General features: G+C 50.4%; 1 protein-coding gene across 2 annotated transcripts in view; it reads left to right on the top strand.

Moving 5' to 3' along the window:
* SDK2 (sidekick cell adhesion molecule 2) overlaps positions 1-18,875 on the top strand; it is a 180,926-nt gene that overhangs the window by 58,880 nt on the left and 103,171 nt on the right. For both annotated transcript variants that reach the window (XM_029079921.2, XM_029079920.2), the window contains exon 2: positions 12,353-12,512. In XM_029079921.2, coding sequence (XP_028935754.1) covers positions 12,353-12,512 — 160 coding nt within the window. The remainder of the gene's footprint in view (positions 1-12,352; positions 12,513-18,875) is intronic.

Below are 18,875 nucleotides of genomic sequence, written 5' to 3'. Positions count from 1 at the left end.
CCTAAGCGCTTAGTACAGTGCTCTGCAAAGGTAAGCTCTCAATAAATACCATTGCTTGACTTATAGTCCAACAGGACTGAGCCCTATCCCAACTGCAGCATGTTGTCGCCGCAATTGATCAATGATAGCTTTTGAGCGTTCACTTTGTGCTGGGCACTGTACCTAGCACTTGGGAGAGAGTTGATAGAAACGCTCTCTGCCTTCAAGGAGCTTCGTCTAGAAGGGAGTCTTACCAGATCTTTACTTGATCCTTCCTGGACCACTGTTGGGGCTCCATCTCTGCTCACTACACTTTAAAAAAGGGTGTAGAGAAACTGGCATGAGTCCAGAGAAGAACGACAAAAATGATTTAAGGGTGGGAAGATAGAGCCTGGGAGGAAAAATGAAAGGAGTGGAGGTTGTTTAGACTGGAAAAGACGGTGAAGGGATGATTTAATAACCGTCTTCAAGTATTTAAACGTTTTTTAATGAGGAGGAGGCTGGTCTGTTGTTCTTCACATCCGCCGTGAACAGAGCAGGGGGAGATAGGTTTAATTTGCAGCAGAAGAGATTTCTGGTGGGAAGCAATATTACCTAGTAGATAGTGTACAGGCCTAGGGGACAGAAGGACCTGGGTTCTAATCCCTACTCCCTCACTTGTCTGCTGGGTGACCTTGGGCGAGTCACTTTACTGCTCTGTGCTTCAGTTCACTCATCTGTAAAATGGGGATTAAGACTGTGAACCTAATGTGGGAAAAGGATTGGAAGTGAGGGATCAAGGAGGAAGAAGGAATTTTCTCCAATACAGAAAGCTCACCTTTATGTAATGCCCATGGTATTTGTTAAAGCATTTGCTGTGTGCCAGGCACTGTATCAAGCACTGGGGTAGATAGAAGCTAATCAGGCCGGTTACAGTATCTGTCCTACGTGAGGCTCATAGTCTTAATCCCTCATTTTACAGATGAGGTTACTGAAGCACAGAGAAGTTACGTGATTGGCCCAAAGCCACACAGCGGACAAGTCGCCGAGCCAGAATTAGAACCCAGGTCCTTCTGATTTCCAGGCCCATGCTCCATCCACCAGACGACACTCCTTCTCTAAGTTATCGGTGACTTACTCATTTACCTGAAAGGGAAACTGAGGCTGGCGTGTCAAGGAGAGGACAAATTCCAACCTCAGTGTTCTTGACCCAAACCCCTCCCGTGTGAAACGAGAGCTAATGGCATCCCAGAAGCCTTTGCAAAAGAATGAGAAGACGGACAGGTGGCTTCACAGTTATTCTATATCTGCCCTCTCCCATTACCCCATCATTCTCTGCTCTACTCAGGGACACCGGAGAGAGGTTGAGTGTTTAATCTCTCCCCATTTCCAGCTGACCTCTGGCCCCATCTGCTTCAGGCTGGCTCCACAAGAATTCATGTCTCTTTGAAGGCAAACAAAAATGACTTTTCTCTCCATTTGCTTTATCCTTTAAGGGTCTCTGTTGCCCTGCCTTGGGTGGGCTGCTTTCAAATGAAGTTGAGTAGCAAAGAAATGTCTCAGAGAGCCCAAAGGATGCTGGGTGCAGGGGTTACTCGCTGCCCTTTGGGTTGTGGAGGAGAAGAAGGGGAAGAGAAGGCTGAGTGAGGTTGAGGAGGAGGGGGAAGAGGAAACTGAAGAAGAAGAGGAGGGGGAGGAGGAGATGGAAAAAGAGGTGGAGGAATGAGAGGAGAAGGAGGTGGAGGAATGGGAAGAGGAGAAGGAGGAAGAGGGGAAGGAGAAGATGGAGGAGGAGAAAATGGGTGGGGGGAGAAGGAAAAGTAAGAGGCAGAGGAGAAAGAGAAGAGGGAGGAGAAGAAGGAGGAGGGGTGAAGAAGGAAAGATAGGAGGAGGAGGAGGTAGAGAAGGGGAGAACTCCTCCCCTTCATCCACCAGAGTCCCCCCTTTCAGTCAACTGCTGGTATTGACGTAGCACCTGCTGTGTGCAGAGCACTGTACTAAACATGGGAGAGAGTACAGTAGAGTCAGCGACAGCTGTGCTAGGCGACCAGACGCTGGAGAGAACCTGGGAGCGGCAGTCTCTCCTGCCAGCACAAACGGCCTCCATCCATCATCCTGACGGTGACAAATTGCAGCTCTCTGGACCTCTGGGCCACCGCTCCCCTTTCGCCCACCCCCCTCCCATCCCTGTGGCTCGGCATCTGAGGAGATTCCTGGGAGTAGGCCCCCCACCAACCTGCCCTCCTCCCCAGGCTGCCCCTGCACCCAAAGATTGGCCTCTGAGCTCTCCTTTGTCCCACTCCCACCCCATCCCCATGGTTTGACACCTGAGGAGATTCCTGAGGTTCTGCCCCCCTCCCCAGGCCACCCCCACCCCAGGCCTGGCCTTTCAAAGGACCCCCGTGGGCCCTGGGAGCAGGTGGGAAGTGAGGTGAATGACTCCTGTCCAGCCCTCAGTATCAGCTCCTTTCCACGCTCCTCGTCCCCTCTGGGGTTGTTGTTTAAGGGTCGGGGAGCCCTGCTATCCCCTTTTTCCAGCCCGGATCATGCTAGTGGTCACTGGCCTTTAGAGACAGGGCACCAGGAGGAACCCTCCTCTCCCACACCCAACCCTAAGAAGGGACTTACTCAAGGTCACAAAGTTAGCCCAGGGGCAGAGCCAGGAGAAGCAGTGTTGCCTAGTCTGTAAAGCACCGGCCTGGGAGTCAAAGGACCTGGATTCTAATTCTGGCTCCGCTACTTGTCTGCTGTGTGACCTTGGGCAAGTCGCTTCACTTCTCTGTGCCTCAGTTTCCTCAACCGTAAAATAGGGATTAAACCCTACTCCCTCCTAATTAGACTGTGAATCCCATGCGGGACAGGGGCTGTGTCCAAACAGATGAAACTTGTGTCTATCCCACTTCTTAGAAAAGTTCTCGACATATAAGTAAGGACTTAACAAATACCATTTTTTAAAAAAAGAAGAACCCAGGTTCTCTGTCTCCCAGGGCCATGCCCTTTTCACTGGGTCATGCTGCTTCTCCTTTCACTCTAAATCACCCTCCTCTTTATTCTCCTCCCTCCTGGACTGCCTCTCCCAACCACCTAGACACCCACCCCCATCAAATATCCAGGGAGATAAAAGGAGGTGCTTGGCTTGTCTGGTCAATAGATCCATTTGGGGAGATAAAAGCATTGGAGGAGGGGTAGAGGGGTGAACCACAGAGTTGGGAGGAAGGGGGGGCGGGTGGGGCAGTGAGGAAGCGCAGGTTGGTAGGGCACAAAGTAAAATCGACAGATTTAAAATCTCCTTTGATTCCTTCCCATTTAGCTCCCTCGTTAACAGCCTTGACTGGTTGGCAGTGCTTGGGAGAGGGAGGGGAGGGGGGCAGGCCAGCAGCTGCCAGAGTTTCAGGTTGGATTTCTCGGGGCTTAAAGCTCTCTGTCACTTTGCATAAAAAGGGATTAATATATATTTATGTATGGTGTGTGTGTACCCTACACATTTTTATATATCAACTGGACCTATGGACACCCACAGTTCGTTCCACGCTGTAGCTGACCAGAGATTGGCGAGACTTTAGATCCATTACTTTGCCGTCTAAGAAATCCCCAGTCCGGCAACCAAGCAAACGATGTCTCGTGCCCTGGATCTGAGCCGTTCTGACCCCCTCCTCCCCTCCGCCACCCCTCGCCCCCCCCCCCCCCCCCGCCTCCCCGCCGGGCACCAGGAGCTGTTTAAGACAAAGTCTTCTGATGCCAGTTATGTAAATAAAGTGCAGCAGCAAAGATTTTTATCCCATTAGGCAGGATTAGTCACTTAGGAGGCTGAGGGATTAAAATGTCAGCAGAAATGGAACAGGGGGAGAGTGGGAGAGAGAGCCTCCTCCCGCTCCACCATGATTCCTGCTTTAGAAAAGCCAGGCCTCCCTGAGGGTCTTGGGGCTGGGTGGAGTGGGATGGAGGGGAGAGGACTGAGTGGTTTTCAACTGGGGAGACTAGGTGAGACCCAGGAGTGGCAGGAAGAAGAGGGGGCAGGAGGAGGGGGGAGCTCCAGAAATACAAAGGGGAGATCAAAGCTTTTCTCTTTGATTTTCGCCCCCGTCTGCCTCATGCACCAGGTTAACAAGATGCACTCCGCTTAGCCCGGTGAGGAAAAACCCAGAAGCCTCTGCCTTTCTCAGCTGATGCCCGCTTTGTCCCTGCTTTGGGAGCTGCCACAACTTTGTTTGCAGCAAGAGAGGCTGTGGGAGACCTCCCTGCCCCCTGCCTCCCCCCCCCCCACACACACACACACACTCAACCGGGGGGATGAATAAAGGGAGCAAGTTAGGATGACACAGAAGGGAATGGGAGAAGAGGAAAGTGGGGCAGTGAGGGAAAGCCTCTTGGAGGAAATGTGCCTTCAATAAGGCTTTCAAAGCAGGGAGTGGGTAATTGTCTGTCAGATTTGAGGAGAGAAGGCGTTCCAGGCCAGAGGGAGGATGTGTGCCAGGGGTCAGCGCCGAGATAGACGAGAGAGAGGTACAGTGAGAAGGTTGGCATTAGAGGAGTGAAATGTGTGGGCCGGGCGATAGTAGGGGAGTAGCGAGGTGAGGTAAAGCCAGTGGTGAGGAGATTTTGTTTGACATGGAGGTGGATGGGCAACCACTGGAGCTTCTTGAGGAGTGGATAAAAATGTCCTGAGCATTTTTGTAGAAAAATGATCCGGGCAGCAGAGTGAAATATGGACTGGAGTGGGGAGAGCCGGGAGGCTGGGAGAGTAATCAAGGTAGGAGAGGTTAAGTGATTGAATTAACGTGGTAGCAGTTTGGATGGATCATGTCTACTAACTCTGCTATACTCAACCAGGTATTTGTACAGTGTTCTGCCCCCAGTAGACTGTCAGCACCTCAAGGAAAGGGATCATGCCAAATAACACTCCGTAGAGTAGTCACACAAATACATGGTTTCGATTCCCAGGAAGCCCAGCCCGGAACCCTTGCTCAAGACACATTTCGCCCTTCTAGACCCTGGCATTTGCCCTGCCCAGCCTTCCTCCTGTCCTTCACCCCCACCCTGAACTTGCGGGGGGCAGAACCCGGGGTGCGGCTGCTTCATACTTGGACCCAGGCCGATGCCACCCTCAAACCCAGGTGTGCCACCCTGCCATTCCCCAACTCCCTCAGAGTCTGAGAGGAGGAACCAGCTCCCTACCCAAGGGGAGCCAGACTAGCCTGAGGGTGGCTATAGCCCCTCAACCCTGGTGGCGGTGTGGATGGTGTACAGCTTTTGCTTGCACTCTGGTTTGGAAAGTGATGAGTTTTAGCACTAGCTAATTAGTCTCTAATTAGGAAGTACAGTGTAAACAATCACAACAGATGGGAAGGGGGAGGGGGGAATTCACCATAATGACCCTTCTTCTGGGGCAAAGTCACAAAGTGGGTGACTTTCTTGAAAGAGCCGGAGGCGGTGGAGGGGGCTAGTTCATTGGCTTGTTATGTGGGCTCCGGTGTGGGAGGGCTCAGAGGTGGGGTTTGAGGGCTCCCTGGATGTGGTCTGCAGGTTTCTGGGTCTATGGGTCCTGGGCAGAGACCAGCCTCTTGGTGTCAGCAGTCCCTGTCCTGATTCAACCCACAATCCGTGGTGCTGGTGGCTTTTGGGGCTTGAAAGGTGAATTCTGAGGTGGAGCCGAGGCTGGAGGTGATGCCTGTCTTCCCCTTTCTAGGCTGTAAACCCCGTGTGGGCAGGGATTGTCTCTATTGCTGAATTCTACTTTCCAAGCACTTAGTACAGTGCTCTGCACACAGGAAGCGCTCATTAAATACGACTGAATGAATGTTCATAATAGTCACAGTAGTAACAATTATGATAGGAGAAGCAGCATGGCCTAGTGGAAAGAGCCCGGCCCTGGGAGTCTGAGGATCTGGGTTCTAATTCCAGCTCAGTCACTTGTCTGCTGTGTGGCCTTGGGCAAGTCACTTCATTTCTCTGGGCCTCAGTTCCCTCATCTGTAAAATGGGGTTTAAGACTGTGAGCCCCATGTGGGACAGGAACCGTGTCCAACCCAATTACCTTGTATCCACCCCAGAGTTTAGAGTAGTGCCGGGCCCATAGTAAACTCGTAACAAATACCATCTTTATTATTGTTGTTATTATTATTATTATTCCCCACCCAGGCGGCCTGTGATCCCGCCTCCCCTGCCTCTGTCCACCGGAGCCCTCATTCCTTGGCTCAGTTGGCTCATCCACACGGCAGTAAGTGTTTTTAAGAAGGGTAATTTCATCATCTGGCACTGTTATCGCGGCTCTGGCGACTCGTTAACTAAATTGGTTGCATCCGCTCAGCCTCCCAGATCAGCGTGGGCTGCTCCCCGAGGGATGGGGGGTGGGGGCGGTGCTCCTCTGGTAGCCGGCCCCCATTTCCTCCTCCCCTTCTTTCTCCTTCTGGCTGTTCTGCCTCCAAGGAAGGCACTGATGCCAAGGCAGAGACCTGGAGAGCCTCTGAAGTTTGCTCTGGGCTCCCGGGGCGAAGGAAGTGGCAAGGAGGAGGAGCAGGAAGAAAGAAGTGATGCTGCCTTCAGGCACCTCCTCCACCCCTTCCCAACCTTTGCCTCATACCCAAGGCAATCCCAGCACCGTCCTCCTTGAGGACCTTAGAAGGGAAAACTGAGGCAGAAACACACCTAGCTTCTACAACTATGTGCCCATCTCATGCCAGGCTAGAATTCCAGCCCAAGCGTGAGGACAGAGAGAAGGAGGCTGTCCAAGGCGATAGAGCGTTTTCTGCCAGCTCCTTTGGTTGTTTTTTTTTATGGTAGTTGTTCAATCTATCCATCAATCAACTAATTAGGAAGCAGCATGGTCTAATGGATAAAGCACGGGCCTGGCAGTCAAAAGGACCTGGGTTTTTTATTTTTTAAATGGTATTTGTTAAGTGCTTACTCCGTGCCAGGCACTGTACTAAGCACGGCGGGGGTCGTCGGCGGGGGGGGGGGGAGATACAAGATAATTATATTGGACACTAATCTTGGCTCCACTACTTGTCCGTAGTGTGACCTTGGGCACGTCACTTCACTTTTCTGTGCCTCAGTTCCCTCATTTATAAAATGGGGATTAAGGCCGTGAGCCCCATATTGGACGGGGACTGTGTCCAAGCTGATTAGCTTGTATCTATGCCAGCGCTTAGAAGAGTGTTTGACACGTAGCAAGTACTTAAATGCCATCATTATTATTATTATCATTATTGCTATTAACTTCTCTGTGCTTTGGTTACCTCATCTGTAAAACGGAGATTTTGTACCTATTCAGTCAGTCGATCAATTGTATGTATTGAATGCTTACCGTGTGCAGAGAACTATACTAAGTGTTTGGGTGAGTACAGTTCAACAGATTTGGTTGACATGTTTCTGGCCCCCACAGGGATCTTACAGTCTACAGGGAGAGACAGACATTAATATAAATAAATACATTATAGATATGGACATAAGTTCTGTGGGGCAGAACGTTGTGTGAATGTCAAGTGCTAAAAGGGTTCACAGAACCAAGTGCATTGGCAGCGTAGAAGGGAGAGGGATTGGGGAAAAGTGAGTTAAATGGAGAAAGTCTCTTGGAAGAGATGTGACCTTGAGGCTTTGAAGGTGGGGAGAGTAGGGGTCTGTAGGCTGTGAAGGAGAAGGGCACTCCAGGCCTGAGGGAGGATATGGGCAAGAGGACGGCAGCAGAGTAGATAAGATCAAGGCACAGTGAGATAGTTGGCAGTAGAGGAGCCAAGTGTGCAGGCTGGGTTGGAGTAGGAGAGAAGTGTGGTGAAGTGGGAGGGAGGAAGGTGATTGAATGTTTCAAAGCCAGTGGTAAGGAGTTTCTGTTTGATATCTGCCTCACTTAGACTGGACGGCCCATGTGGGACAAGGATTAAGTCTGACCTGATTGTCTTGTATCACCTGCTATGCTTAGCATGATGCTTAGCACCTAAAAAAGACCTATCAAATGCTATCATCCTCTTGAGGAGAAGAGACTGAGTATTTTTTATCAGAGGGTCTCCAGACTCTTGGGGAGAGGGTGTTTATGATTTTCCTAATTCCTGACCATGCTCGGTAGCCAGTTCTCCCTTCTCCAGTACAAGAAACCAACTTTAATGATAATTGTAGTATTTGTTAAACCCATTCTCCATACTAAGCATGTGGAAAATATAATGCAATCATATTAGACACAGTGCCTGTCCCATGTGGGGCTCACCGTCTAAGGGGAGGGAGAACGGGCAGTGCTCTGTTTTATAGATGAGGGAACTGAGGAACAGAGATGTGAAGTGGCTTGCCCAAGGTCACACAGCAGTCAAGGGGCAGATCAGGGATTAGATCCAGGTCTCCTGACTCTAATGCTGGGCTCTCGCCTTCCGCCTTCACTAGAATGGCTCCTCATTAGTATGAGTTTTGGCTCCTCTCATGGGGGTGACAGGGGGCGTGGGGGTGGGTTGGTGGGGTCTGGAGGGAATGAGGGGGGGAGAGGGGAGAGATGAACTCTAGCAGAGGTGCCCTAGACCTGCTCAGAGTGGATTACCATCAGAGAGATCAATAACAGCCTCAGATAAGCATCGTCTTCTCCTCTGGGCTGTTGTTCTCAGATGCATCACAGATGGGCTGGGGCCTTTCAAGCCGCAGACACAAAGAAGGACAGAGCAAGCGGCTTCTGCCGAAACCAAGGACAGTGAAGACTGAGACCACCCCCCCACCTTCTCCCCGATCCCCCCACCCCGGAGGTGATGTTGGGGGGCCGTCCGGGCCAGGCTCTGCCCCCCGCCTCCAGGGATCACCCCCTTCCCCAGCTCCCCCTTTAGACTGTAAGCTCCTTGTGGCCAGGGAATGTGTCTGACTGCTGTATTGTTCTCTCCCAAATGCTTAGTACCTTGCTCTGCACATAATAATAATAATTGTATTTATTGAGCAACTACTGTGTGTAGAGCACTGTACCAAGTGCTTGGGAGAGTACAGTATAACATCAGACACATTCCCTGTCCACAACAAGCTCACAGTCTAGCGCTTAATAAATACGATTGACTTACTGACTCCAGTCCATTGGTTCCCAGCTGGGCCCAGGACAACAGGTGATACCTTTAGGCAACAGCAGTAACTCCTTGAAGATATTAATATTCATTCATATTTATTGAGCGCTTACTGTGTGCAGGGCAGTGTACTAAGCGCTTGCACTGATTGCATTAATAATATCGTAATATCAACAATTTCGGTCATTGTTAAGCCCTTAGTATGTGCCAAACATAATAATAATAATAATGATAGTACTTGTTAAGTGCTTACTATGTGCTGAGCACTGTTCTAAGCGCTGGGGTAGATACAAGGTCATCAGGTTATCCCACGGGGTACTCACAGTCTTAATCCCCATTTTACAGATGAGGAAACTGAGGCACAGAGAAGTCAAGTAACTTGCCCAAAGTCAGAAAGCTGATCAGTGTCAGAGTGGGATTAGAACCACGACCTCTGACTCCCAAACCCATGTTCTTTCCACTAATAATAATAATAATGTTGGTATTTGTTAAGCGCTTACTATGTGCAGAGCACTGTTCTGAGCGCTGGGGTAGACACAGGAGAATCAGGTTGTCCCACGTGGAGCTCACGGTCTTAATTCCCATTTTACAGATGAGGTAACTGAGGCACAGAGAAGTGAAGTGACTTGCCCACAGTCACCCAGCTGACAAGTGGCAGAGCCGGGATTCGAACCCATGACCTCTGACTCCAAAGCCCGGGCTCTTGCCACTGAGCCATGCTGCTTCACTAAGCCACACTAGCAGTCCCATACGGGGCTCACAGTGTACAGGGGAGGGAAGATGGGCATCGAATTCCCATTTCAAGTCGAGGGAGCTGAGGCCCAGAAAAGTGAAGTGACTTGCCCAAGGTCACCCAGCAGGTAAGTGGCAGATGAGGGATTAGAATCCTGAGTTCGTGATCCTGGTTGTGACAAGACCTGTGAGGGGTTAGGCCTCTCTGAACAGCAGGTTTCCCTGGCTCTCAGGGAGGACGGGAGCTGGGCTGGCTTAGGTCAGTGGCAGCTGGATGAGTCGGGGTAGATTTTAGCTGCGGGGGCTGATCAAATCTTGGGAGTAAGGAACCCCAAACTCAGCCCGACACTTCATTCATTCACTGTCGTACTTATTGAACACTTACTAAACGCTAGGGAGAGTACAATATAACAATAATAGACACGTTCCCTGCCCACAGTGAGTTTACAGTCTAGAAGGGGAAGCAGAGATTAATATAAATAAATGTTATTTATATTGGGTTGGGCACCTGCTGGGCCCAGTCTGCAGTTGAAGCGGGAGCAGAGAGAGCAATTGGGGTCCAGAGCAAGGTGCGATGGATGTTTGTTGGAAGCCAAGAGATCACGGTCTGCCTCCTGGGGATCCCCCAGATGAGAATAGGAGTTGTGGGGTGCTCAGGAAACCCGGACTGTTAACCCCTTATGGGCAGGGCTCATGTCCACCAACTCTTTTATATTGTATTCGCCCAAGCACTTAGAACAGTACACACTACACACTTACTAGATTGATCGATCAGTCGCCCCAGTTCATCTTTCTGAGGCCCCGGCCTATCCTGGGTTCTAATCCCGGCTCCGCCGCTTGTCTGCCGAACGACCTTGGGCAAGTCACTTCGCTCCACATTCCTCAGTTACCTCATCTGTAAAATGGGGATTAAGATTGTGAGCCCCATGTGGGACGTGGATTGGGTCCAACCTAAGTTGGGTCTGCCCCAGTGCCTAGAAAAGTGCCTAGCGCCTAGGAAGCACTTAACAAATACCATTAAAATAGTCATCATCATAATAATAACAGCTGTGAGCAGAATGGAACCACACTGTGTGACATTCTGGACCCTGAGGAAAGGTCTCCATCTCAGCCCCCCTGCTCCTGCTATCCAACTGTAAAGTCACTGTGGGCAGGGAATGTGTCTGTTATATTGTACTCTCCCAAGCGCTTAGTACAGTATTCTGCCCACAGTAAGCGCTCAATAAATACCACTGAATGACTGAGTGAACCTGGGACCCCCATGTACTGGCCAATTCACCCAGGCCCAGTAGTACTGTAGCCCCCCCACCCTGGACCCGGCTGGTGTTTACTCTTCAGTTTAGCAGATCGGCTCTGGAGGCCAGTGCTCCCTAATCAGATTAAATGTTTATTCAAACAAATTGACGATCGTTCCATTAAATGCTTTTCAAACACGTTTTTCCAGCGTTGGAGGCAGTGGGGGGATGAGGAGGGGCCAGGGAAAAGGGAGGCATAATTGATTGCTGAGCGCCCCCCAGTCTCCCGGGGTGGGGAGGGGGGTGGCTCTCTCTGAAGGTCACCGCCGAGGATTCAATTAAAACAGATGAGAGAGTCCTTTCCCGATCACCAAGCTGTCCGCGGGCGAGCACTGCCTTGGGCCTGGTGGTCTGGGAACCAGGCTGAGGACTTGCCGTCGGGTTCAGGGAGCACTGGCCATAGATGAGCACTGCTCTGTGGGGGCCAGAACAACAACACAGTGGCAGGGGACCCCAAAAGGACACCGAGGATAGTCTTTGATTATTCAGTCGTATTTATTGAGTGCTTACTGTGTGCAGATCACTCGACTAAGCACTGGGGAAAGTATAATAGAACAATAAACGGACACATTCCCTGCCCACAATGAGCTTACAATCTAGAGGGGGAGAAAGACATTAATATAAATTATTAATTACAGATATGGACAGGTGCTGGGAGCTGGAAGAGGGGGTGAATAAAGGGAGCAAGCCACTGCGACGCAGAAGGTACTGGGAGAAAAGGAAAGGAGGGCTTAGTCAGGGAAGGCCTCTTGGAGGAGATGGGCCCTCAGTAAGGCTCCAAAGGGGACGAGAGTCATTGCTGAATATGAGGAGGGAAGGCTTTCAAGGCCAGAGAGAGGATGTGGGCAAGAGATTGACGGCGAGATAGATGTGATCGAGGTACGGTTTCAGCCAGGTCAGGGACCAGCGAGGCTTCTGCCTCCAGGCCGGACTCTGAAGGGCCAAGCTCGGACTTCAGACTGAATGCTTAGCACAGTGCACAATGCTCCACTAGACCGCACTCCTTCTCCCAGAGCAGTGAAGTGACTTGTCGACGCGACCCACAGACAAATGGTAAAGCCAGGATTAGAACCCAGGCCTCCCAGGCATGAGCCCTATCCACTAGCCTGCGCTGCCTCTCCGGGGACCGCGTCTTTCATTCATTCTTTGGGTCATCTTTACTGAGCACTTACTGTGTGTGGAGCACCATACTAAGCGCTTGGGAGAGTATAGCGTAAAAATAAGCAGATATATTCCTTGTCCACAATGAGCTCAAGGTCTATGGTAGGGGATCAGGGGTCGTCAAGGGTGTGTCTGAGGGCCGCGGGGATCCCTTTACCCCAGCTGACCTCCCCTGTGCTCCGCTCAGATGACGTCCCGCCGTATTTCAAGACGGAGCCGGTCCGGACCCAGGTCCACCTCGAAGGGAACCGCTTGGTGTTGACGTGCATGGCCGAAGGCAGCTGGCCCCTGGAATTCAAGTGGCTCCACAACAGCCAGGAGCTGACCAAATTCTCCCTGGAATACAGGTGAGTCCCTCCCACCTTCCCCCCTCCCTTGGTAGTCACTTTTCCATCTCCTTCCCCATCATTCCTTATTCATTCATTCATTCATTTGTAGTTATTGAGCGCTTACCGTGGGCAGAGCACTGTACTGATATTGATGGTATTTGTTAACTGCTTACTATTTGCCAAGCACTGTTCTAAACAATGGGGTAGATACAAGGTGATCAAGTTGGACACAGTCCCTGTCTGACATGGGGTTCACAGTCTTAATCCCCATTTTACAGATGAGGTAGAGGGAATTGAAGTGACTTGTTCAAGGCCACACAGCAGACAAGGGGTGGAGCCAGGATTAGAACCCATGACCTTGTGACTACCAGGCCCGTGCTGTATCTGCTAAACCATGCTGTACTAATCGCTTGGGAGAGTACAGTAGAACAATAAACAGACACATCCCCTGCCCACAGTGAGCTAATGATCCAGGAGGGGAGACAGACATTAATATCCATAAGTAAATTACAGATTTGTACCTAAGTGATGTGGGGCTGGGAGGGGGATGAATAAAGGGAGAAGACAGGGCAAAGCAGAAGGGAGTGGGAGAAGAGGAACGGAGGGCTTAGGGAAGGACATGCAGGACAGGGATAGTGTCCAACCCAATTAGGTTTTATCTACCTCAGTGTTTAGTAGAGCGTCTGGAACATGGTAAGCACTTAACCAATACCATCCAAAAATACCATCATTTCACACCCAGGATTCCTGTTGGAGAATGAGTGAGAATTTTTTGCTGCCACAACCCAAGATGACTCGCCTGTGCTCCCTCCCTCCCGATCCTTTGGAGATTTAAAACCCCAGGGAGTTGGGACGTCTCGTCTGAAAAATTGAGGGGTGGTGGTGGGAAATATGGAGCGGCGGAATCGGTTATGATGGGCATAAATTGAATTTTAATAGAGATGTACGTGGCATGACGCCAGTGTACTCGGGCAGAGGGAAGGCGGTAATTAAAAGTTAACGAGTTTAGAAATGTAGTAATCCTTGGGGAGCTATGGGAGGAGCAGAATGTGGGGGTATCTGAGGTGCCCCCATTCAAGTGTGAGAAGCAGCATGGCCTAGTGGATAAAGCCAGGGCCTGGGAGTCAGAAGGACCTGGGTTCTAATACTGGCTCCGCCATTCGCCTGCTGGGTGACCTTGGGCAAGTCACTTCACTTCTCTGTGTCTCACTTCCCTCTTCTGTAAAATGGGGCTTAAGAGTGTGAGCCCCATTTGGGATGGGGACTATGTTAAGTTTTGATTAACTTGTATCTACCCCGTGCTTGAAACAACGCTTGCCACATAGTAAGCCCTTAATAAGTACCATAATTATTACTCTTATCTCATCTCCTCCTCTAGACTGGAAGCTTCTGATGGGAAGGTAGTGTGTCTTCCTACCCTGTTGTTTTGTACTCTCCCAAGCGCTTAGTATAGTGCTCTGCACACAGTGAGCACTCAATGAGTACCGTTGATGGATCAGTTGATTGATCTGACCTGTAGCAGTGTGTCCTAGTGGTGGAAAGAGAAGAGTTCGGGCCTGGAAGTTGAAGGACTTGGGTTCTAATTCTGGCTCTGTGTGATCTCGGATGAGTCACTTTACTTCTCTGGGCCTCAGTTTCCTCATCTGTAAAGTGAAAATTCAATACCTGTTCTCCCCACTACTTTGGCTGTGAGCTCCATGTGGGACAGGGACTGTGTCCAACCTGATTACGTTATATCAACCCCAGCAATTAGTACAAGGCTTCGTCCATAGAAAGTTTTTGACAAACATCACAGTCGTTATTATTATTATCTATAGCCATTGGTGGGCAAACCAAGTGCGAGGAAGCCAGCCCAGTTGCCCATTTGGAGTTTCTGGCTAGGGGCCTGGCAGATGGATGGTCTTTTCTGGCTCGGATCTGGGAGCCTCAGGAAAGCTCAGCAGCGGGAACTCAGTACCATAGCCGTCTTGTGTCACGTGACAGTCACGTTGAGCAGGGAAGCAGCGTGGCCTAATGGACAGAGCACAAGCCCGGGTGTCCGAAGGACCTGGATTCTAATCCCAGCTCTACCCCTTGTCTGCTACGTTACCTTACATAAGTCACTTCACAGCACCTCAGTTACTTCATCTGAAAAATGGGGATTAAGACTGTGAGCCCCATAGGGGACATGGACTATATCCAGCTTGGATTATCTACCCCAGCATTTAGTACAGTGCCCGGAACATAGTAAATACTTAACAAATACCATAGAAAAAAAGAGGGAGGGAGAAGTAAGAGGGAAGAAGGAGAGGTTTCATGGTAGAAGAGGCTCAAAAGGCAGTGGAAGGAAGCACCACAGTTTTTCTTATCCCATTGGGGTGGCAGCCATTATATCATTAAGATGAATAAGTTCAAAATTTAAGGGGGACGAGGAAGAAAGTCCCTACCATTAGCGGGCTCCGTTTCCATGGCAACCGCATCTCTCTCCTGGCAAGGAGTGGGAATCTCAGCTGGCTGAAGAGGGAGCGATGGCAGAGTTCCCCGGGAGCCCGGGATCAGGGAGAAGATGAGGGCATGGGAAGGAAAACTGGGCACCCCAAGGAAGAGCCCGACTGACTATTTTTCTGGGCCGGGGCACCCCAAGCCTGGTAAAGTGGGGACCTGGGAGGAAATGAAGCACTTATGTATGTATCTGTCATTTTTTTATATTATACTATATTATATTATACTATCGAATGAATGAATAAAAGTCACGAGGCAGAAGGACCCAGGCAGAGGCGGCTGGCTTTTGTTGGTCTTGGGGTCGAGCGTGTACCGGTGGTGCGAATCCACCTCTGGTATGTGGAAGCGTGTACGCTCCAGCTCCTGGCCTCCCAGCCGCGTACTCATGCACTTGAGCGGTGTCAGGAAGCCTCTGTTCCGAGCAGGTGTGCTTTCGGAGGCTAATCTCGGGGTCCCAGGAGGCACCCCTGCTCCGGGAATCGCACCGTGCAAATGTTCTGCAGGGAAAGTCGTCGGGGGAAAGAGCTTTTCTGATTAATTGAGAATAAGTTATTTGCCTCACAAGATATTCACCATGCAAATTAGGAAGATTTGTTCGTGCAGGACACAAAATGGACCCATTTGAATTTCCTGGCTCAGGATCTGGGGGGTCACGGAGGTTTCGGGACATAGGTAGGCGGATGCCTGAGGATGCGTTTGTGTGCATGTATAAATCCGGGTGCCCTTGAACTGATCCTCTCTCCATGGGTTTGGGTGCTTGGGCTTATGTGAATGACTGATTTGGAGTATCTGTGCATATGTTACCATATTTTAAACTTTCAGAGAGATGTAAATCCAGGCTCTCTGGCTTCGCTTCCTACAGCTGGGCCAGAGGTCCCTGGCCACCTACAGGATTTGAGCACCTCAGCTGGGAGGCAAAGACAGAGGAACTAATTAGATCTTTTTTCCCCTGGATGCGGGCTTCGACAAACGAATGGCTCAGAAAAAGGGGAGCGACCCTGAGGTTTCTGGGGCAGACTTCTGCCTGCCTCTTCATCAACACACACACGCCCCTCCCTTCCTCTGTCCTTCCTTCTCATCCTTCTCACAGACGCAGCTACTCTTTAGCCAAAAGTTCCAGCCAGAGTTGTACTATTCCAGGCATCTACTGGGCATTTTCCCTGTAGTGCCCACTTTTCCAGAGTTTGGGAGGAAGGATAGAGGTGATTCGTTGCCTGGTTCTCATTCCTGCCCCTCTTCCTCGCACCGTTTAATGGTATTTGTTAAATGCTTACCATGTGTCAAGCGCTCTTCTAGACTGTGAGCCTTCTAGACTGTGAGCCCATTGTGGGCAGGGATTGCTGTCTTTGTTGCTGAATTGTACTTTACAAGGGCTTAGTACAGTGCTCTACACACAATAAGTGCTCAATAAATGTGACTGAAAGAGGAGGAAAAAGAAAGAAAGAACGGGTATTGGATCTCTCCAGACTGTGGGCTCATTGTGGACAAGGAATGTGTCTGTAATTACATTGTACTCTCCCAAGCGCTTTAGTATAGTGTTTTGTACACAGTAAGCACTCAATAAATACAATTTAATGAATCCTCCATTTTACATTTGAGGAAACTGGGTTCTAATCCTGGCTCTGCCCCCTGCCTGCTGTCTGACGTTGGACGAGTCACTTGACTTCTCTGTGCCTCAGTTTCTGGTGACCCCCAGGCCCGTGCTCTATTCACTAGACCACTCTGCCCCTTTTGGCCACACCCTAGGGTGTCCAATCCCTCGAAGCCCCACTCAGAGGCGTGGCATCCTAGAATGTGTCCGGTCTTGTCGGGAAGAGATTGCCAGTTTTCGAAGACAGGGCAGGATCGTTCCTTTGAAGCCAATTGACCAGGAAGTGACCCACCAAAGCCTTCAGACTCTCACTGGCCTTTGGGCAAACGGGCCTAGCTGTTCCCTTCGTCATCATCATAATAATAATTAATAATTATAGTATTTGCTAAGTACTTAATATGTGTCAAGCACTGTTTTAAGCACTGGGGTAGATAAAAGGTAATCAGGTTGTCCCTCATGGGGCTCACAGTCTTAATCCCCATTTTACAGGTGAGGTAACTGAGGCATAGAGAAGTTAAGTGACTTGCCCAGAGTCATACAACAGACGAGTGGCGGAGCCGGGATTAGAACCCACGTCCTCTGACTCCGAAGCCCGTGTTCTTGCCACAAGACCATGCTGCTTTCCATGGCTACTGAAAGGAGCTCCAGCACTCGTCTGGCTTCATTGTCAGCCTGAGCCATCCTCAATGCCCCACTCCAGGGCTAAGTCGTCCCCTTTCCTTTCTAAATGCTGCCCATGGGGTGCTCAGCGAATGCCTGGCTCTGAAGAACCCCTTTTCCAGACCATTGCCTCACTTCTGCCTGCCCTGCATTCATTTATTTATTCATTCAATCGTATTTATTACTAATTATGGAGTTTGTCAAGAGCTTACTATGTGCCAGGCACAGTACTAAGTACTGGGATGGGTACAAGCAAATCAGGTTAGACACAGTCCCTGTACCTCATAGGCTCACAGTCTTAATAGCACTTACTGTGTGCAAAGCACTGTACTAAGCACTTGGGAGGGTACAGTTTAACAATAAACAGAAAAATTCCCTGCCCACAATAAGCTTGCAGTCTAGAGGGAGATGCAGCTTTGGGCTTTCAGGGACTGCCCCCACAACAGGTCAAGGAACTGAGGCTTTCGTTTTTTACGGTATCTGTTAAGTGCTTACTAGGTGTCAAGCACTGTACTAAGCACTGGGGTAGATCCGAGCTAATCAGATGGGATACAACATGGCCTAGTGGACAGAGCACGGACCTGAGAGTCAGAAGGACCTGGGTTCTAATCCCAGCTCTGCCACTTATCTGATGTGGGACCTTGGGCCAGTCACTTCATTTCTCTGTGCTTCAGCTCCCTCATCTGTAAAATGGGATTAAGAGTGGGAGCCCTATGTGGGGCAGGGACCGTGTCTAACTTTATTAGCTTGTATCTACCCCAACGCTTAGAACAAAACTTGACACCTATAATTGCTTAACAAATACTATCATCATCACCATCATTATCATCATCATCCCTGTCCCACTGGGGCTCACAGTCAAATAGGAGAGAGAGCAAGTATTAAATCCCCATTTTGTAGTTGAGGTAACTGAGGTCCAGAGAAGCAAAGTGACTTGCCCAAGGGCACAGAGCGGGCAAGTGGCAGAGCGGGGTTTAGAATCCAGGCCTTCTGGCTTCCGGGCCCAGGCTCTCCTCTAGGTCACGCTGAATTGCTCTTAGCTGGGAGGGATCAGGGCGGCGTAGCTTGGCTTGGTGTTTCTTGCTTCCCTCAGCAGAAAAGCCAGACGGAGGCTGTGAAGAGACAGAAACTGGCAGCGCTTGGTCCTCGAGGCTCAAAACGCCGGCTGTTACGGTCATTGCCGGCCGCCTACCGCAGCGTCCCGCGGGCGCTGAGCATTGCATGCCGGGAGTTAGCCTAAGGTCGCTTGTCGTGTTGGCTGTTGGAGACAATGCCGGGCATCTACTGCAGCATCCCGTGGGTGCTGAGCAGCGCATGTTGAGAGTTAGCCTAGGGTCCCTTGTCGTGTTGGCAGACGTTGTCGGTCACCTACGGCGGTATCCCGTGGGTGCTGAGCAGTGCGTGCTGGGGCTTTGCCTAGGGTCGCTGTTTATGTTGGCTGGTTATGGGGACCGTCACCTGGACCACTCCGCTAGACCTCGTATGCTGCAGTTTTCCAGAATGCCCGTGGTTAAGAGAGTGACATCCGGTTTGATATTCTTGGACCACTCCAGAGATAAGGGCAGCAGGCAGTGGGGTGATCTCAGGAGATCCACAATATTTCATGACTGGAGGAAATTTTGACCTTTTTTTAATGGTATTTTTTAAGC

The sequence above is a fragment of the Ornithorhynchus anatinus genome, chromosome 15 (genome assembly GCF_004115215.2).
Source record: "Ornithorhynchus anatinus isolate Pmale09 chromosome 15, mOrnAna1.pri.v4, whole genome shotgun sequence".
Classification (NCBI taxonomy): Eukaryota; Metazoa; Chordata; class Mammalia; order Monotremata; family Ornithorhynchidae; genus Ornithorhynchus; species Ornithorhynchus anatinus.
The sequence above is the reverse complement of the archived record's forward strand: the minus strand, read 5'-3'. Positions and strand labels throughout refer to the sequence as shown.